The sequence below is a fragment of the Myotis daubentonii genome, chromosome 10, assembly GCF_963259705.1.
Source record: "Myotis daubentonii chromosome 10, mMyoDau2.1, whole genome shotgun sequence".
NCBI classification, from domain to species: Eukaryota; Metazoa; Chordata; class Mammalia; order Chiroptera; family Vespertilionidae; genus Myotis; species Myotis daubentonii.
Window position 1 is genome coordinate 10746501 of NC_081849.1, and position 25787 is coordinate 10772287.

A 25787-nucleotide genomic window follows, 5' to 3' on the forward strand; every position below is an offset into this window, starting at 1 on the left:
CAACCAAGGCATAGAGAGGATGGTTACCCTGACCAAATCCACACCACGAAGCAAGGGACAACATTTGACTATCTTGGTAATTCTACCACACAATCCTCATTTGTTCTTAATGTTTTTATTTGAATTTATTTCTTCCCCATTAAAGGTTAAGATGTTTAAATTTAATTCAAAGAATATTTATTGAATGAGCTACCATTTGTGTCACCTTAATTTTCGTGTGAATTTAAATGAACAATTATTTATTACTATGATTTCCTTAAAGAGCACTGTACCTTATTGCTATCCATGGACTTTAACATTGGGGGGAAGCAGAGTTGCCACCCCAAAATATGTATGTTGATTATGTTAAGCTGGTTGTTTTACTAAACAAAAGACTCAGAAAGAACTTTCCACCTGTTGGGGGCCAGCCCCAGCAGGTTCAGGGGTTCCCCAAGGTGTGGACGGAGTCAGCGAAGAAGGAATGACACAGGGGCAGTGTTCAGGTGATCATCATGGAGAGGTTCTCTATTGTCCTGTTACATCTATATTTATACTATTTGATTCTATAAGCATGCCTCTATAATTACATCATGGTATGTTTTGGGTAACGTTCTACAGTTCCTTGTTTCTCATCTGACCTTAGCCAAAAATCCTGTTTGAATCTTGTCTAGGTTAATCTCTGTGTTCCATTACAAGGGCTATTCCAAGGTCACTGCTCTACTGATAGGCTACAAGGAAGTGGCTGAAGGAGTTTATCCTACCCAGTAAAGGTTATGTCCTCCCAGCCCCGCTGCTTGCCTTCCCTGGGACTGCCCTGTGTCGGTGGGTCTCCAGGGGTATAGGCTTTGGTGCTTTCCCTGGTGGGCAGACCCCTGGGGATGTGGGCCCAACAAGTCCCAAATTTATTGCCAACAGTCTTAGTTCAAGTTCTTCATAAGTAGTACATGGTATTTCTGTAACACTAGGGGGCTTTACCGATTTATTCTCTTCCTTAGTCCTGTTAACCCCTAACCTGGGGAAACAACCTTTCTCGGGGAGGTGGTCCTGGTTAAAACACATAACGCTAAGAGGGGGAGCAAGCATATGTCATATACGTCAGGTCCCTTGAAACATAAGCCATGCAGATGTTTCTTCCCTGCAGCGACTGTGTCAAGCAGCAAGGGTGGACTGGCTCCCGGCATCCACCTTCTTCCTAACTGCCTAAAATAATTCAGACAGAGGACATGCTCTAGGAAGGGCACGGTCATCGTAGTTAACTGTAGTTTAATATGAACTATGTGTGATAGGGAGGAACCTAGCAAGGCCTATTTGATTGACATTGCTACTGTGTCCAAAAAGTTAAAGATGGTCAGCAAACAGTTATTTACCGAACACTTGCTTTCCCATCTTCATATGCATCGCCTTCCTGCCCTTTGAAGTCCCAAACTTGTCCTTACATCCAAAATGGCATATAGTCCTCTAGTGTCCAATGAGTTCTTGGGTTTCATATTTGTATGGAATCCCCACATGTCATATGTAATATGTAATAAATTTGTTCGTTTTATCAACCTGTCCCATATTAATTTTACTATTAGTTCAGCCAGAAGAACTGAAAAAGGAGGAAGAAATTACCATTTCCACCCTACAACATCTGAGTGAGGGGATAAAAACCACACACAACTGAGCGCCTTTGCTTTCTAGCCCACTCTTTTAGTTGCAGGTTATGCTGCAGTAGACAGTGATGCTTCCCACATGTTTATTCTCTAATCATCTAATGGCAGTGCATTCACCCTGCGAATTGTTCTGCTTCCATCATGCAGGTTCCAAATAGTCTAGGCTCCTAGACAAGTTTTCAGAAGAGTGAAGGCACTTTTATACACACCACTTGTGAAATCTCTAAATAACAAATAATGAAAAGCATTTGTCATAGGTCATTAGGCAAAATGTCATTGTCTTATAGGAGTATCCTCCGAGTAACTATCCTCAGAAACTTCAAAGAAGTGTTTTTCAGATTTTACTGAATGTAAGTTTGGTTGCACCGACTCTTTAAAAGTTAAAAAAAAAATGGTTCTTCTCAATGAATTGGAATTAATTACAATATCTTTTTTTTAAGGAAATGATATCACTAGGTTATTTAATGAAACACCTAGAAAGAGGCATCCAGTGTACATTTTCTTCAATTTTGATAACATTACTGTGATTCCTCTCTTGTCCTAGAAATTAAAAAAAATGACTTAGTTCTAGCTTTAAACAAATGAATTGCACATTTTACGCAATTCAATAAAGAGCAAAAGTTATCTGAATGTATTATTTAAACACGTTATATCTGCAAATTACTTTATTCTCTCCTTGTTTCATCAGATGAAGCTACAATCAGAAAGTCTCCTTTATAGGCAGAGCCTTGATCTGCTATTTACTTCCAATCACCAGCTTCTCTGGCCACACAGAAGTGAGCAGTCCAGGCATTGGGCCTGCGATGGGCCTGGCGTCCTCAACCTTGCCTCCGGCCTGGATGCCTCCAGTGCATTCATGCAACTGCAACTGGTTTTACCAGATCCAGAAACCAGTTTGACCCAAATAAACAAAGAACAGAACAAAGGGAGTTTCAGAGTTACAGATCAAGAGATTGTACAGTGAGACTCTGCAACTCTGATTATACAGCTAGGGGTCAAGGTGACACAACAACCATACTTCATTCCACCAAAGTTTCATTCCCCTCCCCCAGTTTCCAGTTTCTACGTCCCTCATGGCATTCCCAGAACTTCGGCTGTTCTGGGGCTGTGCTGGGAAGAGTAGGTGGAAGACTGGGGGTGGGATGGCTGGGGTGGGGTGTGGGGTGCAAAGGGGTGGGGGAACTACTCAGGGGCAGCCAGGACCCGCGGATCCAGCCCTTTCCCTAACCTGCGGAGGAAGCCCGCTCTGCCCCGGCGTCGGCCTCCTGACCCAGACGGAGTGGGGCGCGAGGAGCGCGCGGCCGGCCGGGTCGGGGCCGCGGGCCAAGAGCCCCAGGCTCCCTCCGTCCGGATGTGATGAAAGGCGGCCGACGAGGAAGCGCTGGGGAGGCCGGCGTGGAGGACGGGGAAAGGCGGGCGCCGAGGGACCGGGAGCCGCGGGGAGGCGGGGCCGGAGCCCGGGGGCAGCCCCGGCCCGCGGCCGCTCCGCCCCCACCGCCGGGCCCCCGGGGCGACTGCGAGCTCGGCCGGAGCCTCGCTAACTTTTCCGGGCGGAAGAGGAGGAGAAACGGGCTGGGACCGAGTTGTGGGTGGGAGGATGCCGAGGTAGGTGGTGGTGGTCTCCCGGGCCCGGAGGACGGGGCTTGGTCCTTCCCCTGGAGTTTCTCCTAAATCCACTCCCCTCTCCCTCAAGCCCCCCCTTTCCCCAGCCCCCCAGCAACTTCCTGAGGCTGCGCTGCGGTCAGCTGGCCGGCGATCTGCTCTGCTCTTCTCCTGGTTTCAAATCAAAACTTCCCGGGGTGGGGTCCGGGGGAGGGACGGGGGGGGGGGCGGTGCGGGGTGGCGCGGGTTTCTGCAGCAGCTCCTTTCCCTCCAGAAGCAGCCCGGTCCCTGCGCCCGGCGGGGCGGCCAGCTAGGCAGCCGTCGGCGGAGCGGCCCATGTCCGACGCCGGCGAAGCCCTGGGTCCGGGGCCCCGACCGGGGGCCGAAGCTGGCGAGGGCCGCCTGGGCGCCCCGGCCCGGGGTGAGTGCAAGTTGCAAGCCTCCTTGTTTTGTTGCTGTTGCTGTTGTTGCTTTGTACAGTGTGTTCGCGCATGTATGGAGTGGTGTGTGTGTGTGTGTGTGTGTGTGTGTGTGTGTGTGTGTGTGTGGACGGGGTGCGGCCAGGGCACATGCCCGCTGGCAGTTGTGCACTTTTGCACGGTGTTCGGCGCGCAGAGCCAGTTCTCCGGGATTCCTGCCCCAGACCAGCTCCGGATGAGAGGGCGGGATCCCTGGTCCCTCCACTCCCCCTTCTTTGGCTGCGGAGCCGCAGGATGGCCGGGTTGCTTCTTTCTTAAGCTTCTGCGTTGAGGGCCTCGAAGGTGTGAGATCTGAAGCAGTTCTCCCCGCGTCTCTCCAGTTCTCATGTCCTCATCAGCTCCAGGCCTGCCTGCGCTCCGCACAAGCATGCGTTCCCTCATCTTGCTGTTTCTTGGGCCCCCTGCACCTGGGTTTATACTCCAGGTTTCTGCGACCAGTCACTTGGGAATGGCTCATGCATACGTTTTCAATAACTTGTGTTTGAAAATAAATATTCTTTAAAGACACACTTTCCAGGAATGAAATAGGTCCTCTGTGTTCTTACGAAGTGTTAACACGTACAGACGATCTGAGAAAAAAAGCTCTCTTGTTTCTGAGAAGCCCCCATAACGAGCTTGTAAACAGGCCAGGTTGTCTTTCTATTCTTCAAGGTAACAACAGGTTTTCATAGGCGACCCCGAAAGAGCAAGGACCTTACTCCTCCTGATGTATTTTCATCTTAGGGTGGTTCTTATGTAAAGATTTTTGATATTGACATGAACTCAATAACTTTCCAGAGCTCAAAAACCTACTTTATACTCTTAATTTTAAGACTATCTGGTACCTCCCTCACCCCAACAGTAACGGAGTGCGGTCTTTGGCATATTATTTTAAAGGCAGCAAAAATTGGTAAAGAAGTGAATGTTGAACCTTCAATAGGTAAGAACAGAAAACATCCATGGCTGAGTCAAAGTGCTCTGGCATTCAGGGTGTTATATTGAATTATGTTTATCATTTTTTTTTGTTTTTTGCTTCTAAACAGGAAGTCATTTTTTTCTAAACATAAATTTGAGAAGATGAGAGAACTAGAATGAAACACCAGTTTTCCAGAAGCAGCCCCTGTTTTAGGCGTTGTATTGCCAACACAATCATTTTCCTGCCCTTAGGCAGGTCCCCTGTAGTCAGAGACTCATTGATGGGCTTTTAATGTTCACAGCTCAGCTGTTAATCACTATTGTTAAATAATGCTTACTTATGTCAAAAATCAGCATCAAACACTAGAAAAACGATTGATTTGGGATTTTTTTTTTGATGTTTACCATGTCCAACTTTAATAGTAGGCATTTTAAAAATCACCTAAAAGACCTTCCAGTGATGCTTGATGTAATTGTGCAGACATAATGCTGTAAGGTATCACATGATCTGACGTTAGGAAGCAGGCATCTAGAATGGTCTGAAGAATAATGTTGGCTTCAGACAACACACACAGTATCAGTGTGGAAACTCTTGGGTTAGATTTTAACTGAAAATTGGGTTAACTTAAGCAACAAAATTGCTTTTTAAATTAGTTTTACTTTGAATCACAGCATCCTTTTAAATAGGTATCAATTTAATTGTAAATAGAAGGGAAAGTTAATTTTTTAAAAAAATAAAATGATCAGAATCTTGTTAAAATACTGGGTCTCAGGCAGATTTCATAAGGTGTACTGAAAGAAAAAATTTGTTGAAGAGAGTGGGTAGGGAAAAAGCTGCAAGGTGAAGGCTTCCCTGGCTAGGTTGATTTTACTGGTAAGCACACTGGTGAACAAGGCTTACTAGCAGGCAACTCAACTCTTCAGCCCTTCCTTGAATTCTTTTCCTTATGTCCTTTTTTATCTTTCCTGAAGAATAGCTTAATAATTCTCTGGTAGGATGTGACTGCTTAGTTAATTGAAATTAATTTTAGAACGATATATTAAAATCAGTGAGAAAAATGGAATGTTTTATAAAACACAATGTCTTTTGCAAAGTTAAATATATGTATGAAGACATCTGATATTATGACCTATGCATATGAACTCTATACTACTGACCAAAGATAGAGAACAGTAAAGTTGTAAGTAATTTTAGGGGGTTCTCTAGTCTGAACTCCCCCTCAACTCTAGAATTCCTTTTTACACTCTTTTAGGTGGTTAGTTAGAAACCTACAGTGTAGTGCATTCTACATGGAAAGAAAGGGGACATCTGTAATACCTTCAACAATAGCATTATATGAAGTTTTTCCTTATTGCGAGCACAGCTCTGTCTCTTTAAAACATCTATCCTTTCGCTGTGATTCTATGAGCAAAATTCTATTGCTTTGAAAACATTAAAAATATTTTATATGAATTTTGAAAATTGTTACAGAGCAAGGACATAAGCTCATATACTCCAGTCTGTAAGAGGGAACCAGGATGGGTATCAGAAGATAGGGAGCAGTGGGGATTGTGGGCCCCTGAAGAGCGCAGGGGCCAGGAGGAGGTACTTTTCACCTCCAGCTCATCTTTGTCATTGGGTTAATATTTCCCCACAATAAGCTAGTCAGAGGAAGACAAGTATCACATGATCTCATCTTATGTGGAATCTAAAGCACAAAATAAACTGATGAACAAAATAGATCCAGAAACAGAAGCATGGAACAGACTTTGGAATCTCAGAGGGAAGGTGGGTGGGAAGAGATTAACCAAGTAACTTATTTGCATATATGCATAACTCATGGACACAGTGAGTGGGGCAGAAACGACTTGGGGCAGGGGGTGGTGAAGGCTAGAAGGGGTCAGTGGGGGAAAAAAAGGGACATCTGTAATACTTTCAACAATAAAGATAAAAAAATAATTTTCAATGTTCCACAAGATACCAGAAATATGGATTTTTATGTATCATATCTCCCTTTTTAAGAGTTGGCAACTAATTAAATACAATTATTGTCTAAGACAAGCAAAACAACTACACCTGCAGGCTGGAAATGGCCTCTAAGCAGCTGATTTGTGATCTCTGTTATCTCTCTATATAAAAGCCTAACATGCAAATTGTCCCTGCGGGAGTTTGACGGGGAGACTGGGAGTTCAATCAGTTGCTATGTAGAGTACTGACCACCAGGGGGTGGTGCGGGATGAAGGAAGGCCCTGGCCAGCAGCTGGCAGCCAGGGAAGGGAGGCCCCGGCCAGCAGCCCGAAGGCCCTGATCGGCCCTGATCACCAGCCAGGCCTAGGGACCCTACCTGTGCACAAATTTCATGCACCGGGCCTCTAGTAGAGAATAAAAAGTAAAGGTACAATTTCAAACCATTTCCCTATTTGTGACTAACTTCTGAAAGATTGATTTGATTTGTCATCTTATGCAAAATCCCTGCCTTAAGTATCTTGATAGGTGAAGGACAATCTGGATCAAATTTATTTGTGTTTTAAGAGAGAATGGATCTTGTAAACATGGTTCATCCAATTGTCATTTTTATTGTTTTGGATTAAGCATCTTAAAATTCATTTTGCTATCAACATTGAAAATATAAGTAGTTGTTTTATTGGTGCTATAGTTACTAGAATCCCAATAGTTGAAAAGAGCCTTTTACTAGTAATTAAGTGCTTCATTCATAAATTTGCAACTTGTAACTAGAAGGTTCTTTAGAAATAATTTAGTTTAACTGGCTCACTTTTTGGAAAGGATGCCTGGAGAATTTAAGTGACTTGCCCAAGGTCTCATACACAGTCATTAGAAACCAGGGTGGAAGCACAAATTGTAAAGTATATTATATGTCATGGTGATAAATGTGGTTGAAGCAGAGAATCAATACAACTTTTCCCTACAGATGGATGAATTAAAGATAATGGGGTTTGGATACTATGAATCACTTGAGCCTGTTCCCATCCCAGCACACCCCACCCCCACCTCATTGCATTTGTCAAGACTTAAGACTGTTGGGCTGGAGTGCTGGGATATACTTTAATGTGATAATGTGTGATTTAATGCACTCTTCTCTCCTGGGAGAGTCCTCTGAGATTATTAGGCGGACTTTTCATAGCAGGATGCAAAATGCCAGTGAAGTTAATTAAAAATAATTTAAAATAGAAGCTGGGGAGAAAATCTTCAAGTTGAAATTACATGAGAAGAGATTTGACTTAGAAGCATAGCTGAGTTGTCAGGAGTTTATAGTGGCTAATCAGATTTGCTTTATGAGAAGCCTGTTTATTTCACTGTATCCAATGTATGCTTATAATATCTTTATTCTTCTACTTTTTGTCATATTATTTTATCCTTTTGATTAAGGGTGGTATTTCTCAAAATGTGTCATGTTTGGGTAACTTCTGTCTCTGGTTCTCAATTGCGGAAGATTATGCCCTCTAGGAGACAATTGTCGAAGACTGGAGACAGGTTTTGTGGTCATAACCGGAAATGGGGTGGGTGATCCTGGCATCTAGTGGGTAGAGGACAGGGATGATGCTAAACATCTTACAATGCACAGACAGGACAGCCCCTCACAGCAAAGAATGATCTGGCCCAGAATGTCAATAGTGTTGAGATACTATCCTAATCTCAAGGCCACTGTCATTATTGTCTCTGAATTTCCTGGTGGAAGACTCAATAATCTGCATTTTTTTTTTTTTTACAAGTTGCAGGTGCTCTTTATTTCTAGTTGATAGTCATTGTTTTAGAGGCTTTTATTTGTAGAAATAGATTTTTAAAAAGTATTCTTTTAATGGAAAAACTTCAAAAAACTCTTAAAAAGTTCCCTTTTCAAGTTCCAGACTTTAAATCATATCACTCCATGTACATAAATATTTCCTATTTGTGTTCCAGCACTTTCATCACATACTCTAATTAAAAAATAGTTCTGAGAATTCATCCTCAAAAGATTTTATTTTCAAAATTATATGTACTGAATACGAACATGTTTTGAACATTAGCAAAAAAGACATAAATAAAAATTTAAAAGGATGAGATAAAAATAAGTAGGTAAATAGATTTGTTACTACTTTCTTCTACCACCTCAGTAGATATTCTTGTACTGCCACCCTATACTTCTCTTTGATGATTCCAGTTATATGGAATAATAAGGAAATAAATCCCTAATTTGCACATGAGTTGTTGTCATTTGTGAGTTGGAATTTTGGAACCCGGACTATCTTTTTTCATAGAAATAGAGTGCTAAAGTATATTCAATTCCATTATAAATCTCAAAAGATTGTTGGAATTAAATTTTATTTAGTTTTATATGTTTATAATGACAAATCTTAGAGACGATTATACTGGCAAACAAATATAAATAACCCAAAATAAAACTAAGTTGAACAGAAACTGTTTTGAAATACTTTTGAATATAGGAGCTTGAGCAAGGACAGGCTTAATTAGAAAACTATAGAAACTTGTCTAGATTTGGAAGATAATTTAGGGGCATTTTCAAGCACCTTAGAACTTATACTCCCAATTCCTTTTTATGTCTAGAGAAACTAACGTGTATTTTGTAAGTATAGTTACAGAACTGTAAGGCTTATCAGCTAGGCATATTTACTTGCCTTTTGCTAAGAAAAAGAATCACATGGGTAAGAAGAGGATGTAGCTGGGGAAAAAAAACAAAAACAAAACCAAACCTAAGAGGGGAAGGTGGGAGGGAGGAAGGAAGTGATTAAAGAAGATGCCTTTAAATTTAAGACAGTGTTTGGAAAGGTTAAACTGTTTGAGCTTAGAACCATGGAAAAAAGTTCTAGGGGATAGCATGATATGAGCTGATCTGGTGGCTAGCATGTTAAGGAAAGAGATGATTGGGTAAAATCTTGAGTTAGGTAGGTAGTACTACTAACCTTGAAACAGGTCTAATACATATTTGTTGAACAAATGATTGGGTAAATGGAGGGTTTGATTGCGGTCCAGAATAAGTGTGAGTCAGGGCAGCAAAAGGCAATGAAAAGGAACAGGGTAGAGGATGGGAATAGGAAAAGTATTTATATGTGTGTTTGCAACTCAGGGCATTTGTATAGAGGTTTAATTTAATATTGATTTGCATCTCTATCATATCCTTTTTGTTTCACTTTACATTGGTGATTTCTACCCTACTGAGATGCTTTATAAATGTTCAGGATCTATCTATCTATCTATCATCTATCTATCTATCTATCTATCTATCTATCTATCTATCTATCTATCTATCATCCATCATCTATCTGTCTATCATCTATCATTTTTCTAGAGAAAAGAAGGGAGAGAGAGAATGAATGAACCCTGATATATGACACGTACCCAGAGAATCAGTTTGACGAATGAAACCTGGCACTTGCAGGATGATGGGCGAAATACATATATTCACACATACCTATAATACAAATAGACTGATGGTGCTATAATAGAGGCACAAAGAAAGTGTGATGGCAGAACATGGGAGAGAAAGCATCTCTAGCTGGGGCATTTGGAAAAACCTCAAGGAAATGTTAGTTTGAGTTTGACCAAGAAGCATGGCCATAGGACTCAGCTCTGTGGAGAGGGGTAATTAAAAGCAAGGCTTGGAGGGGATTATTACAGAATGCTAAATACTTCCCTAAGAAGTTGTATGGTATGGATTGTGTGAAGGAACAGAGAGTGAGGTAAAGCTGTAAAGATAGGTTAAAGTCATTTTGAGATAGTCCTGATTTCCCTGTTGAGGAGTTTGTATATTCTTTCCCTAGGCAGTGGTCAGTAGGCCCTTAGAAGTCCTTGAAAATGGGAAGGACAGAACCAACATGGGGCTTTTAAGAAAATAAATCGGATAGCAATTCAAAGGATGATTTTGGAGGGAGACGCAAGAGTGAAGGCAGTGATTATTCAGGGGGATGTTAAATGCCCTGAACAGTTCTCCCAGTGGGACTGGAATTGAGAAACCAGAATTAAGAACAGTAGCAAAAGTAGGAGCTCTACTTAGCTGTGAGAGCCTGAGAGGGCATTGTTCTTTACTTATCCATCTTTCAATTTCCTAAAACTGATCACAGTATCCAAATCATATTGAATTGAGTTGATATGGTTGGGCAAATTATTTAATATGGGAGATGGTGAAATTTAAGGTCATCTGTAGGTTTACTTTTCAGCTTGAGTGGAAATGTAGGAGTAGCTGTTGAGTCTTCTTTGATCATTTTGGTTCCACAGAACTTATCCTAGCCATGATAAGAGGAGGCCATTGAAAAGGGGAATTTGTAACTAAGAGAGTGGTGAGGGTCAAGATCAAAAGAGTTCATCGCCAGGTAGCTGATGGATTCCCACAAGAGTGAAAGAGAGGACTGAGGTCCATATTTGGGGGAATGACTATACCTTAGGGAGGAGAAGGAAAATAATACAGAAGAAGCATCTATTAGGATTGGTCACAGAAGCACAGGATATTTAGTGGTCATGGAAGATGAGAGAGTTGTGGTGTTTTAAAGAAGAAACAAAGTGTATAGAGGGCTTCTTTTGGATGCATAGATTTTGAACATGCTCATCACACGTTAATAGAAAGAAAGCCAGGGATAGAGAGAGATTAAAGGTGAAAGTGCATGGAGTGGAACAGTGGCTCGGTAGATGTTTTTTAAGTGAGAGTAGAATTCTGGGAAGGAATGAGATGAAGAGACCATTCTTAAGAATGTTGGCAATGTTCCCCTTTGAAATGGGGTTGAGAGAAAAGTCTGAGTGATAATCTAGAGAAAATTAGATATGAAAAAGAATATTTAAGGGGGTTAGGATGAGTCAAGGAACTTGAGATGTGTAGAAAAGATCTAGAAGAATGAAGAATTCAGGAGGGATTCAATCTGGGGCAAGCAAGGCTGCTCAGTTACTCTGAGGGCTTAGCTAAGAATGAGTGGCATGAATTTTTAGTGGACATGATCAGTACAGTTGATTGCCTCTCAGCAAGGAGCACACAGGAGCTTAGGAATGGAAGAAAATGGAATGGAGTTTTATTTTAATTTTTTTTAAATATATTTCTTTATTGATTTCAGAGAGGAAGGGAGAAGGAGAGAGAGATGGAAACATCAATGATGAGAATCATTGATTGGCTGCCTCCTGCACACCCCCTACTGGGGATCGAGCCCGCAACCCACACATGTGCCCTTGGCCGGAATTGAACCTGGGACCCCTTAGTCTGCAGGCTGACTCTCTATCCACTGAGCCAAGTCGGCTAGGGCAATAGAATGGAGTTTTAAAGTTTGTGCAGGGTTGAAGGTTGGCAAGGTGGTAGCAGTGGGGAGGAGGATCACGCATGTGTGGGAAGAGTGCGCATGTGCTTAACTGACCTTGTGTTCAGGCTGCTTGGGAAGCCAAAGAAACCACAAGTGCTGTGGGTTAAGGTTTCTGGCCAGCAACAGTCATGCCTTGCTGGCCTTGTCTGGTTAGTTCACATTCAAGTACTTAATATATATAATTGAGTGACCTTTACAGGGCTCCTGGGGAAGCTGTGGAATTTTTGGGTGTGTAAGGAACTTGCCTGTTTCTTTCAACCTTATTTCCTGGGTTTTGTTGAAGTGATTTCATGGAAAGGTCTAATAACAGTGTGCAATTTTTTAGTAGCTTTGTAATTTTTTAAAAATACATTATATTGATTTTAGAGAGAGAAGAAGGGGGGAGGGAGAGAGAGAGAAATATCTATGTGAGTGAGAAACATCAATTGATTGCCTCCTGCACATACCCCGACTAGGGATCAAAACCTCAACCTGGGTATGTGCCCTGACTGGGAATGGAGCCTGTGACTTTTAGGTACATGGGATGATGCTCAACCAACTGAACCATTCTGGCCAGAGCAGTAGCATTGTATTTTTATGATAATAAAGGATGAGAGAAAATTATGGAAACATAAATTGACGCAATCTAAAATTATGCCATTGGCAAATGGAAAATTACTAGAACAACAACAAAAAAAGAGAAAAAAACAACCAAGTTGTCTTTCTGAGTTGACCGTAATTATTCTACTTTATAAAGGCAGGGGATGTGATTTTTATTTCCAAAAGTCTATGTACAGTTTGTATTAAAGGAGCACGGATTCAGCACTGACTAAATTCTAAATGTGGACAGTTTAACTTGGGTGACTTGTTTAATCAGGATTAAGGATGCTGCACCTTGTCCTGTGTCTTGATCAGTTGATGCTTATGCACCAGTGTTTTGGATGCTTCTCTCTCTCTCTCTCTCTCTCTCTCTCTCTCTCTCTCTCTCTCGCTGTCCCAGTCTCTCTCTCTCTCTCTCTCTCTCTCTCTCTCTCTCTCTCTCTCTCTCTCTCTTTCTCTCTCTCGCTGTCCCAGTCTCTCTCTCTCTCTCTCTCTCTCTCTCTCTCTCTCTCTCTCTCTCTCTCTCTCTGTCCTTTTTCTCCCTGTCTCTCTCTTTGTTCCCTCTCTGACCCCTTTGCATTAACACTTTACTGAAGGTAAACTTTTCCTATATATTTTTTAACAGTGTACATACCCTGAGGTAAGCTTTCAGCCTTAAGTTTTGAAGTTGAGTCATATTTTCTAGATTATAAATCTAATTACTTAGGGTTCGCTAAGTAGAAACTATGAAGAGTTATTTTAACATTAATTTCCTTTGTGGTTTCTACTTGCAGTATACTTCTGTTTTCAGATTCACACCCACGTGTTCTGAAGCAAGATGATTCATATGCATGTGCTTTTTTTGTGTGTCTGATTTTTTAGTAGTTTCAGAAATAGAGTCTGAGATAATTTTTCATGCTAGCACATATAATTTATTATCAACACATTTATTTGAAGGAGAAACCCTGTCAACAACTATTTTTGTGTGTGCCTACAATGTACAAAGTCTTTTGAAGATTAAAAATGTTTAATACATAGTTTTGCCCACAAGGAATTTATAAACTAGATGAGAGAGCGGATGAGGTATAAATATGAACCAAATTAAATTGCAGTCCCTTCTCTAAGTATCAATTCACTATTACCACAAGAACCATATGAGAGATTAGTTTATGGCCAGTTGCCAGCTGACTGGCACACCATGGAGCGTATAAACTTAGAGCTTGAGAGAGACCTAGGATAGCAAAAAGAAGTTGGTTTTTGTCTGGGTTTTGCTTCTAGTGTTCCCAGCTGAAGAGTACACAGTTTGTAAGTGGTTTTTGGTTGGGATTATGCAGAGTTGAGCACTAACATGAAGGCAGGCAGCTTTTGGTTGAGCAGGTGACCTAGTCTGAAGGTAGGTGGCAGAGTGCCAAGGAACCAACTTCCTCTAATCACTTTTTCTATTCCAAGACGCAGCCCTTCTGTTTTTTTCATGGTGGGTCAGCCTTTGATCTTTTGGGTCTCCATGAACACAGACCTTCCTTTGCTGTTCTTATTTCTTCCATCGCCCAAGAAACTTGTAGGGTTTTAGTAGGGTTTTCTGAGGGTTTGTACTATTTATCTCTTACTGAACTATAAGATGAAATGATAAAGTATGAAAAAGGTATAGGAGTTGCCACATTAACATATGTAGAATATCAAACTAAACTATTGGTTTTTCAAAAATATGCAAAATACTTGAGCTCAATCTTTGTGTAGGAGAGTGTTTGTGGTTGGAAGAGAACAGGAGTGAAACATTTTTAGTGGGTATGGAAAAGGAAGTGCAGATTTGAGAAAAATCAAGAAGTTGTAACTAGCAGGATGTCGTACTTGATTATGTTAGGGCAGGGGAAATAAGGGGGAAATAGAGTTAAAAATGATTTAGTGAATACCATTGACCAAGATAGACCAAGATACAGACCACAGTTGGAGAAACCAGCAGAGACTGAAGAGAAGTGGAGATGAATTTTAGGAAATGTTTATTTTGATTTGCTAAAGATACATTTGTGTAGAGTTAGAACGTTAAACCTTTAGGTCGGGACAGGAATCAGGGTTAGGGTCATGGATCTACAGGTTATTCTCTTGGAGGTAGCGGAACCAGATTACTGAACCAGAGAAGACAGCATCCCGGAGGGATGATCCAGAAGGCAAGAGGCTGAGTTAGCGAGTTAATGAGGGGCTTCCAGGTTTGGACCTTAGAAAAATTACCGGGAAACTCACATCTCCTGACTTCTAATCCATATTCATAATTCTGAAGTCTAAGAAATACATTTCAATATACTTCCAATTCTCTTATTGTTACCTTATGTGTGATAAGATTCAAATTGCACCTTTGAAATGCCTTTATAGATGAACCCCCTTTGGTTCACTTTTGATTTCCTTTGTCCTTCATTCTTATTAACTAGAGGGAAAGAAAGTGTTCTTGGTAAAATCACTTGGTATAACTGAGAGGTAACAATAGTTTTAAAAATTGCGGCACTTAAAGCAGTGATCTACAGAAGAATGTGTGGTGTCATTTTAAAAAGGGGAAGATGGCCGAGTCCTCAGTTTCTTTCTGTAATAGAGTTCAGTGGCTGCAAAGTCAGGGAACTGCCATAGATATGGCAGCTGGATTTCAGCAAGCATTAAGGAGACTCTCATGATAGCTTTCTAGACAAGGGCGATAAGACTGTCATGCCCGTAAGAGTGAATAGAATGTGAAGGCTCTGAAAAACCATTGATCTAATTGAGGGTATTTAACAAAGAGAAGATAAAGACAAAACCAGGAGATCTTTTCTCATGTGAGGCTGTCACACAGAGGGAAGATTAGACTTTACTTTGAATTGCAAAGAGCAAAATATGGTGAATCAGGGAAAATTATAGGGAAGTAGGTTTTACATGATTGTGAAGAAAGTCTTTAAAAAATTAAGTATTCCCAACTGGAATAAACTGTCTCTGAGGCTGTTTTCCTGTTCCTGGAAGTATTTATTGTTACTCTCCTTGGCTTATTCTGGGGGATGTTGGATGTTGAATGTTTTTATCTGAATTTGTGTTATCAGAGAACTTTACGAGCCCATGGAACTCCAAATTCCAGGAGTCTATGTTTGGTTTTAGAATGAGTGCACTTGGTAGAAAGAGCACAACTGAACCTGTAATTGAGAAGGCAGGGGTTTAATATGCCTCAGGGTCAGTCACCCTGAAAAGATACTTTGAAGATAAGAACTTTAGATTCTGATGTAAAAGGTGCAGGGGATTAAGGTGACTGACATAATGTGTCCTGGTCCCCAGTGTCAGCTTGCTGTCAGTTAGCCTTCCCACTACTTTTTTGAAGTGGAAAGTGCCTAATTCTTCCCTTCCCTCATTTATTTAGAGCCCTCATTTATTGAGATATTACTTAAACAAATACTGCATTTTGTACCTGTCATATTCATTTTCAATTGCATATGCGTGTAATTTTGTAATTGTTTTTCACTTTGCTGTATATATAACCCACTCCTCTTTAACCACTCCCAACCTGTAAACTAGTTGAATCCAAGTCATCTTTTTTTTATTCTTTTGGATCTAAACACACCATAATCTTTTATTTATTTGTTTATTTTTTAAAATTCTCACCTGAAGATATTTTTTTTTTATTGATTTTAGAGGGAGGGAGGAAGAGAGAGACATAGATGTGAAAGAGAAATATTGATCGGTTGCCTCCAGTATATATTGGACATGGGGTGGGTTGAACCTGGATTTCCTGACCAGTAATCAAACCTGTGACCTTTTGTTGTATGTGTACGGGACCGTGCTCCAGCCAACTGAACCACACTGGCTAGGGCTCTATCAGCTTTTAAAAGCATAAGAAGCCCTTTGAAGGAATGCATTTTAGATTCTGCTGTCTTATTTTTCAAAATATTGGTAATAACAATTCATTGATGAAATTACATTGATCTAAACATTTAATTCATTTTAAAACATTTATAGTATGTCTGTGATAGAATAACTTTCTTACATTTATAAAATTATGACATTTTATGTGTATGTTCATTCAGCTGTTAAAACTTTTGATTAACTCAACATGTTTTTTGGACAATGAGATTTTAATCTTTTTTAGAATATTAGACAAAGCAGGTAGGTTTTCTTAAAGGTCATTTGTCTTGAGGAACTTTTTATTTATTTTTTGGTCAGTGAAAAAGGAAAATTCCAGAGCCTCAGGTCTTCCTGAATGCTGCCTTATCTTTGGTTTTTTTAAAGGTTACATTTGGGAAGCATTTGTAGATGTCCACATTGTTCTGAGCCTCTGGGAAATACAGACCCAGAGTTTTTACAAAACGTTTCCCAGATATTTTGGTCTCAGATTGCCTGAGATTTCATAAACCAGAATACACATAGATCATCTGAAATAATGTTGTCATTTGAATGGAGAGTAAAAATGACATTGTTTAAAGCAGTGGTTCTCAACCTTCCTAATTCCGCGACCCTTTAATACAGTTCCTCATGTTGTGGTGACCCCCAACCATAAAATTATTTTCGTTGCTACTTAATAACTGTAATGTTGCTACTGTTATGAATCGTAATGTATATATCTGATATGCAAGATGTATTTTCATTGTTACAAATTGAACATAATTAAAGCATAGTGATTAATCACAAAAACAATATGTAATTATAAATGTGTTTTCCGATGGTCTTAGGCGACCCCTGTTAAAGTTGCTTTAAACCAACTTTATTTACAGATAAAAGAGATATGAATATATATTGCATAGCAAGAATAAACATATTATATAGATAGCAAATTAATCTGTCCTAAGTTATCATCAACTATTTAATTGAAGTAGATGAGATCTAACATGCAAAAGGCCCAAAATGTAAGCAAAGAGAAAGCTGTGTATAGTCCTTTCTATAAGAAATAAAGGTATTTTACACTGATTATATTTTATGAGGTTTTATAAGATTTTTATAAGGCTATCTGCTAAGTGCTGTCATTTATATTAGTCTTTCAGGAAGTAAGTATATAAAGTAAGGATAACAATAGAAAATGTACTTGATGACTAGTTTTTGCATTTACACATTCCTTTGCCTAGCTTAGTAAAATATTTGAGGTGGCTTATAAGACTACATTTAAAAACAGGTGAAAACAGGAAAATGAAAATATAGGTAGCCTAGGAGATTGAAGCTGAGGAAAAATCAAAATGTACAAACTTAGACTGTAGGGTCAAAACCACTTACTCAATTTTGTCTGTAAATTTGAATCAAAATGAAGTGTTTTCTTTAATATGGTTTTCATTGTCCATAAGGAAAAAAAATAATATACAGCTTCTTGGAGGAAGCAGGTGTTTTCCTTATATTCAGTCTGGAAACAGATTTCTTCTATGGTTTTTCACTTAAGGATTATGGAATAGACATTGCCTTCAACTGCCTCCTTCTGACGAATTTATAGTAGGATTTAAAAAGGTGCTTATTGCAATAACACTTAGTAATAGCAAGTGTGAGCCAAGCCTTTATTACATACCAGACACTGCTTTCCAGGCATGAGTCCATTTATTTCCACACCCACCTTACGATGTAGGTAATTCTTGTTATTCCCATTGTACAGATGAAGAACCTGACAAAGATGAACTTTCCCAGGATCCATATCGCTAATGGTGGACTACACCATAATTTCAGATCCTGTGCTCTTAACCACTTCTCCAGTGCAAAGTACACTTTAGAGATAGTATTTCTGTCCCAGAGAACCTAATGAGAGTTGTTATTATCAGGAAGGATTCAAATAACTCGACTTTTAAACGACAATATTGTCATTTTTTTGGAAAACCTTGGACTACACAGGATTTTATACTGTATTTGACAGTTCATTTGTAACTTTGACAAGCTAATTTCATCTTCACTGTTAATTAAAAAAACATTATCTAGTGAGGTAATTTATTGGATTGGTTGTCTTACAGAAAAGTTTAGTTTACTGTTTCTACCTATTGTGGGCAGAACTGCAACTAGTTGCAAATTACCTGACAACAGATGCATGTTCCAAATGAAGAATAAGTTGCTAATGAACCAACTGACTTAAGAACAGAATGTGTTCCCTTTCCTTATAATTTGGGGGAAGGGCTGAGCATTGCAGTGGGACTTTCTGTACTAGGTAGGATATTAAATTAGCTGAACTTGAAAGGTCCTTTCCAATTCTGGTTTTAACACCCTGTTTCCAACTGAATATTTATCTCTGAGACCCACTTTTGTATTCTCATCAGTAAAATTAAGCTAACATTTTCTTCTTTATATCATTCATAGTTCTGAAGATCAAATACATATTGTATGTAAAAGTCCTTTGAAAATTGCTAACACTGTAATTGCAAAAAATCATTAGTGTATTCCTTCAACAAAAGGAGGTATTGCCTTTTTTATTGTATTTATTTAACAACTGCATACCAGCTGAGTGGCTGTTATATGACACATATAGTATTTTACACATATTACTATCCAAGTTACTTATTTTTAATGCTGTTAGATTTTTCTCTTGTTAATCCCCTTTCAGTTATTTTATTCCCCAACTGTCTGAGATAAGTGAAATTTTCAAAGTTTTAAGTTTGGGTAATGCCAACCAGATAATATATTATAGAATTTTCAACTAAATGAAAATTCTACTTACCTGAATCTTTCTCATGCTCCTTCTGCAAGAATAAGCAAGATTGGAAAGAGATTGCTTCTTACCATTCATGCCCTTCTTAAGAAAAATAGCAAAAAATAATAAAGAGTATTGATCCCGCAAGACAGTCATTTCTGAATAGGAAATATTGAATTTAAATTCATCATTTAGAATTCTTTTTCTTTGATTCTTTTGCTTAATTCATGCTTGTCACTTTTAACTCAAATTCAGTGCCTTACAAAGGCTTTTCAGTGATTCCCTCTACTCCATTCTGAACGCCCTGCAGTGTAGATATGAAGTTTGGCTCTGTTGTTTAGGTCTTGTGCCGCGTCAGATTTACAGAATTTTAGAGCCAAGCAAGGCTCTGTAATCTGTAAGCATCCAGCTCAATGCCCTCATTTCCCCTTTAAGGGAATGAGGCCCAGCCCCAGTCACACAGCTGGTCAGTCTTGGAGCCAGAATTATGACCCAGGTCAGTTTTCATTACCTTTTGTTTTGTAGTTGCTTGATTGTTTTATAGGTATGTTTGGTTTTCCCAGCTAGAAGATTTGTAGCAGGGACAACACTTTTCTTTATCCAAAGATTCTTCTGCACTTCTGTGTTTAGAGTAGGCAAACTAGAATGCCTGGGAGCTAGCCTTTCAGAAGCAAATGCCAGTGATATAAAAGTATATTTTGGTCTAATGCTACTTTAAAAGTGTCTTTGCTTTTCATTTTAATATATCTAAAACATATTATGTATTCATCTATTAGTACAATTGATTTATATCTCTATTAATTAGTGACTAGATAAAATTATATATTCTGATTACTTGGAATACTGTGACAAGAAGCAAGATATATATATATATTTGACAGGCTCTTCTAAGTTTTCTCTAATTGTTTAGTGCAGAAGAACTTACTTAGAACCAATAACCTACCTATAATCTGGCCATATATGATAATGACATCCCCGTACCCCACACCACCCAAATTGAGACCTCTGTGCATTTTTTATGTTTAAAGAGTGCTACAAGAAAGGGGGAAAAAAGGCAAAGAGAACCATTGACTTAGATTAGCCTAATTGAGATGATGAAGTCTTCCTTTTAAGAGAAAATTGCGAAGTTGTGTAGGAATGCTTGTTGGAGGTATATATAGAAATCTTGTAGAAAGGCATAGACTGATTTCATGCATCATTGAAATCACTTGCTTGCCTGTAGGATTTGTCTTTCAGGCCCCTTGGGTAATTGAATTGCATCTATAAACGTCCACAAATCCAGAAAGGAACTGATTAAACCTGACGACCATGGCCTCTGCTTCTGTGATACAGATGTGACCCAGCAAACACAGCGATTCTCAGAGATTTGCTATCAGAAACTGCTCTTTTGTCATTGTGATGAGTAGTGGCTGACCTGAGCTATTGGAGGTTGTAGTAAGGTTGTTTCTGTGGCTGGACATCATGGTGCCCATCTTACAAGTGTTTATCTATTAGATCTCGTTCTCTCTCCCTACATTTCTTCAATCAATGTTGGATGTAACTGTGCACCATTTATGAGGCTGCCATATAGATATTTCTTAAATATTAAAGGGATGTTCATAAAATAATGTACATACATTAGAAAGTCATAGGCTAGTCAAGTGCTCACAGAAGTTTCATTTATAGAGTGGAGAATTGGCAGTGGCCAATTTAAATTTTATACACGGAATCCTTTCTGAGCCTTGCTTTGGGCTGGGTGCTGTGGATTATGGCAAAAGCCTGACATTTTGAGGCAAGACATTTAGTTTTTAAAGGTGGCAAAGTTGGATAGACTGATGATTGTGATTTAGTAGAAATTACATATCATTTATTATTTCATGAACATAATAAGCTAGAGAATGAGAATGATAGTTTTTTGTTTTTTTAATTTGAGAAGGATTCTGGGATCACCTAATTCTAGAGTTTCACAAATAAGGAAACAACAACAACAAAAAAAACGCAACAAAACAATAACACATGCGATCAACTGTTCCTTAATAAATATTTAGAGCATTAAGAACTTTATTTTCCTCTTAGGAGAGGGTCAGTACTAAATCTGTGTGACAATTGCATTTACCCAGTGGAGAATTGAGAGGTTCTCTGTTTAGCACTTGAATATTGGACACGATTCAAATTTAAGTCAAGTGTGTCTAGAGGCTTTACTCATACCTATTCATACCTTTTAGTCAGCAATGCTTCATAATGCCCTGGTTTCATGAATTAATTTTAATGGAATTATATTTGAACAACTCAAAATTATATAATTAATTTCATTCAGCTTCAATTAAAGTTACTAATTGAATAAGCCTACTAGCGCGACACCTGGTGGCCGTCAGCTACATAACGGTAATAGCAAATTAGGTTGGCCTCTGCTGATGAGAGATTTCACGTGTCCAAGTGAGTTTATACAAAAGCCTTTTCTGTTGCTCATCTCAGAAAGGCCTTGAGTTGACTGCAGCCGTGGAAAGATATCTGGAGTTGTTTAAAGAAGTAAAGATTTTAATTGAAAATAACAGATCTCGGGAAGATTACATTTTCTCTGTGATAATGCTGAGTAAATGTTACATAAATCTAGAACATATTGGCTTAGCATGCTCCTAATTTATATTTTACTGCCATCTGAATGTGGTTTTGCTTACTACAAATACTAAGCATTGAAGACCTGATTTTGGTTTTTTGGTTCTTAACCTCTAGATTTGGTCCTAAGTCCGTGTTCCTCTGTTTCCATGTGCTGAAATGTGTTTTGTATCAGGGTTTTTTAATAGTTGTGAAATCCCCATGGTACATGTGCAGATTTTTTTCCCCTTTCAGTGGGAATGTTAATACAGTTGACTAACAACTTCTGTTTGAATCTCTTTCCTTGCTTCCAGGGCTTGACATCATGTAGCTTCTCTCCCTTCTTTGATCCTTTCTCATGGGGCAGACCCCACTTGAGGCACTTCTTTCCACGTATTCCACTCTTTTGGTGAGCCTAATCCTTTGGTCGGCTTCAGCAACCAAGTTTAGGAAAATGACTGTTTCTAGATATAACTTCATTTGTGATTTGCACATTCCAATATCCAGCACTACACTCATCCACTGTAAACTGCATGAAGGCTGGGGTTGCGTCTCCTAATTCATTGATCTCCATTGCTGAGCACAGTCCCTAAACATCTACTCTGTGTATCTAATGTTTTAAATTCGTACATTTTTTTCCTGGTTTCCAGGTTTTCTTTCAAATCCACACTAATCCCATCTTCCCAGTGATCTGCGCAAGCCTCTGGGTAGTGTCTCACATCTACCCCATTCCCATCTTGTTATCCATTTGGTTAAACTCTCATCACCTTCTACTTGGACGATGCCAAGTCTCCTTTTCCTCCTTGCTCCGTTCTCCCCATTAATCCCAGGCTACAGTGATTTTCAAGGGTGTAAGTGCAGTGGGATAACCTAAGCGTCCCTCCCCTAAACTGAAATAGAATCGTTGGTGATGGGGCCTAGAAATCTGTTTTTTAAAAAGAGGCCCAAGTGAGTAAAAGTACAGTCAGGATTGAGAACCACTAGTGTATACGAATTTACTAATCTTCCTAAAGGATGACTGACTAGGCAATTCATAAAGCTTCAGTGGTTACTTTTACTCACCTTTCTTGCTTTTAAATTGGATCTAGATTTCTCACCTAAAAAGATCCATTCTATGTCTCTATTCAGACCTTTCCTAACTTATCTCCTAATGCCCCTCTTAGAGTACTTGAGTCCAGAGTTGGAACCTTTGCCCAAGTCTGCTATTGGCATTTGCCCACACTCTTTTTCCACCTGGAATGGCTTTTCTCCCATCTTTACTTTTAGAATTCCCACTAATCTTTTAAAGACCATTGCTATGTTTCCAATAAGCTGTTCCTTTTCCTTACTTATTGGCTTTCCCCCTGAGAACCCATAAATCCACATAAAGATTTCTCATCCTAAACACCTTTCCTCTCTGAGAATTTATAGCACAATCCTTGACTCTTTCCCAGGTTTCTATGAAGAGAATTCTGTACCTCCTCACTTCTCCTTCAGCTGCCATCTGACTTTCATCTCTACCCCTCATTGGACTCTCCTTTCCTTTGGTGCTTTCCCGACTGCTCCCTGTGGACTTACTCATTTTCATCCTTGATATAACCTTTTCACGTTTCTCTGTCATGGCTGATCACTTACCATGTTCTGACAATTTGTTTACAATAATCTTGACAGATTATTTTTTCCTGTAGACATCTCTGTTTCTTCAATGCTAGGCATGTAGTAGATGCTCAATAAAAATGTTATTGAGTCAATATGTATTCAACAGTCAGTAGAGTTACTGCTCCCATTTTCTTAAATTTTGGCAGACTTAGAAGAATTTAAAAAAATCTATAAAATGAAAAAAGTAGAAAAAGATATGCAACATTTAATGATGATAAATATATGTATATTTTTTTTTATTCAGATAAATGTGAAAAAGAAAATACTGAGAGAGATATAACTCATGCCACCAATAGCTGCTTCACACATGGAGAGATGCAAGACCAGTTCATTTGGGGAAATTGTTCAGAGGATGAACTCATCAGAAGTAAGTACTTTTAGAGCAAATTGCAGCAATTTGGGGATATGACTGTGATACTATGCTCTGAGTTAATTGTTCCATATTATTTTGTTGAAAATCTATAAATCAGACTTTTCAGAATTTATCTGAAAGTGTTTTCATTAGAATTTTACAATAATAGGGCTATAAATAAGATATAAATAATACTCTCAGTTTTCATCCTTTCTTTAGAAATGAAGAATTTATTGAGCTATAAATTTTGGACTCAGTTCTTAGAGAGATGTAGACAAAATTTAATTCCTATTTGAGCAGTGACTAAGTGAAAGTCAGACAATTCTAAGTGACTGTGAAACTAAAAAGATAAAGACAGAGCTGAAGGACAATAATTAATACTTTTTTTAAAATTAAATCTTTATTGTTCAGATTATTACATTTGTTCCTCTTTTTTCCCCCCATAACTCCCCTCCTCCCAGTTCCCGCCCCACCCTCCGCCCTCACTCCCCACCCACTGTCCTCTTCCATAGGTGCACAATTTTTGTCCAGTCTCTTTCCGCATCTCCCACACCCCTTTCCCCCCCAAGAATAGTCAGTCCATTCCCTTTCTATGTCCCTGATTCTATTATGATCACCAGATTATTTATTCACTTGATTCTTAGATTCACTTGTTGATAGATGCATATTTGTTGTTCATAATTTGTATCTTTACCTTTCTCTTCTTCTTCCTCTTCTTAAAGGATACCTTTCAGCATTTCATATAATACTGGTTTGGTGGTGATGAACTCCTTTAGCTTTTCCTTATCTGTGAAGCTCTTTATCTGACCTTCAATTCTGAATGATAGCTTTGCTGGATAAAGTAATCTTGGTTGTAGGTTCTTGGCATTCATCACTTTGAATATTTCTTGCCATTCCCTTCTGGCCTGCAAAGTTTCTGTTGAGAAATCAGCTGACAGTCATATGGGTATTCCCTTGTAGGTAACTCGGTTTCTTTCTCTTGCTGCTCTTAAGATTCTCTCTTTGTCTTTTGCTCTTGGCATTTTAATTATGATGTGTCTTGGTGTGGTCCTCTTTGGATTCCTTTTGTTTGGGGTTCTCTGTGCTTCCTGGACCTGTAAGTCTATTTCTTTCATCAGGTGGGGGAAGTTTTCTGTCATTATTTCTTCAAATAGGTTTTCAATATCTTGCTCTCTCTCATCTTCTGGCACCTTTAGTAATGCCATTTTAGTCCCTGTTCTTGTAAGTCAAATAATTCCAAACTTTTTTTTTTTTATAATTAAAATATTTATCACTCCTTCTCCTTTTTTCTTTTTTAAAAATTGTTTTCCTCTTCCTAAGATTGCCGTGTAAAATGTATACAAAAGCTATGGCATATTTTCATTTTACTCTGGGAATGTCTGGAAATAGCAGTATCTTTTGGGTGCTATTCAGAATGCTGATTTCCTGTCAGGCTCTCCTCTGGGGCTTAGGTTCTGGTCACTAAGTTCCCTCAGGTGGGTTCAAGATGAATTGATCATGTACTGAATTGTTCTCTGTCGTAAATGAATCAGTATAAAGATCACGGCTATGCCTCACCTGGAAGAGCATAAGAATATGTATGTTTTGGAATTCTCCTTCATTGTAACCACGTTGCCATGTCTTATTCTAGTCCCAGCACAGACAGAGGAAAATCATTCTTTTCTGGAAATCAAGCATTATTTTTTTTAATTTAATTATTCAGTTCAGACAACCTCATTATATAGACCCTTTCTTGTGTTACATATTACATTTACTTTGAATCTTTGAATGTTTCTTTTCCTCTCTAGAATGCCCATTATCTGTCCTTAACTGAAGAAAGCAGAAACAGGAAAAAACCAACTTAGTAGAAAACATAAAGTAACAATAAAAACACTATTTATGGAAATATAAAGATTTCAAACAAAAATTCTAAAAGTGAATGTGTTTTCATTTAATTTTGAGACATTATCTTTTTTCAAATTTTTGTCTTAGAGAATGGAATGGGAAGGAAATTAGGCTCAGAAATTAGTGAGGAGTACCCTAGCCGGTTTTGCTCATGGATAGAGTGTTGGTCCGCAGATTGAGGCGCATGCAGGAGGTAACCAGTTGATATGTCTCTCTCTCCCATTGATGTTTCTCTCTCTGTGTGTCTCTCCCCCTCCTTCCACTCTTTCCAAAAATCAATGGAAAAATATCCTCTGGTGAGGATG

The 25787-nt window shown here is 39.0% G+C and overlaps 1 protein-coding gene and 1 long non-coding RNA gene across 2 annotated transcripts in view; one reads left to right on the top strand and one right to left on the bottom strand.

Moving 5' to 3' along the window:
* LOC132242665 (uncharacterized) overlaps positions 1–25787 on the bottom strand; it is a 483370-nt gene that overhangs the window by 174134 nt on the left and 283449 nt on the right. The gene's annotated exons all lie outside the window — the stretch shown is intronic.
* Positions 2997–25787, top strand: part of MDFIC (MyoD family inhibitor domain containing) — a 91935-nt gene continuing 69144 nt past the window's right edge. Inside the window, exons 1-3 of the mRNA XM_059711599.1 lie at positions 2997–3236; positions 3508–3654; positions 23491–23613. Coding sequence (XP_059567582.1) covers positions 3570–3654; positions 23491–23613 — 208 coding nt within the window. The 5' untranslated portion in view covers positions 2997–3236; positions 3508–3569. The remainder of the gene's footprint in view (positions 3237–3507; positions 3655–23490; positions 23614–25787) is intronic.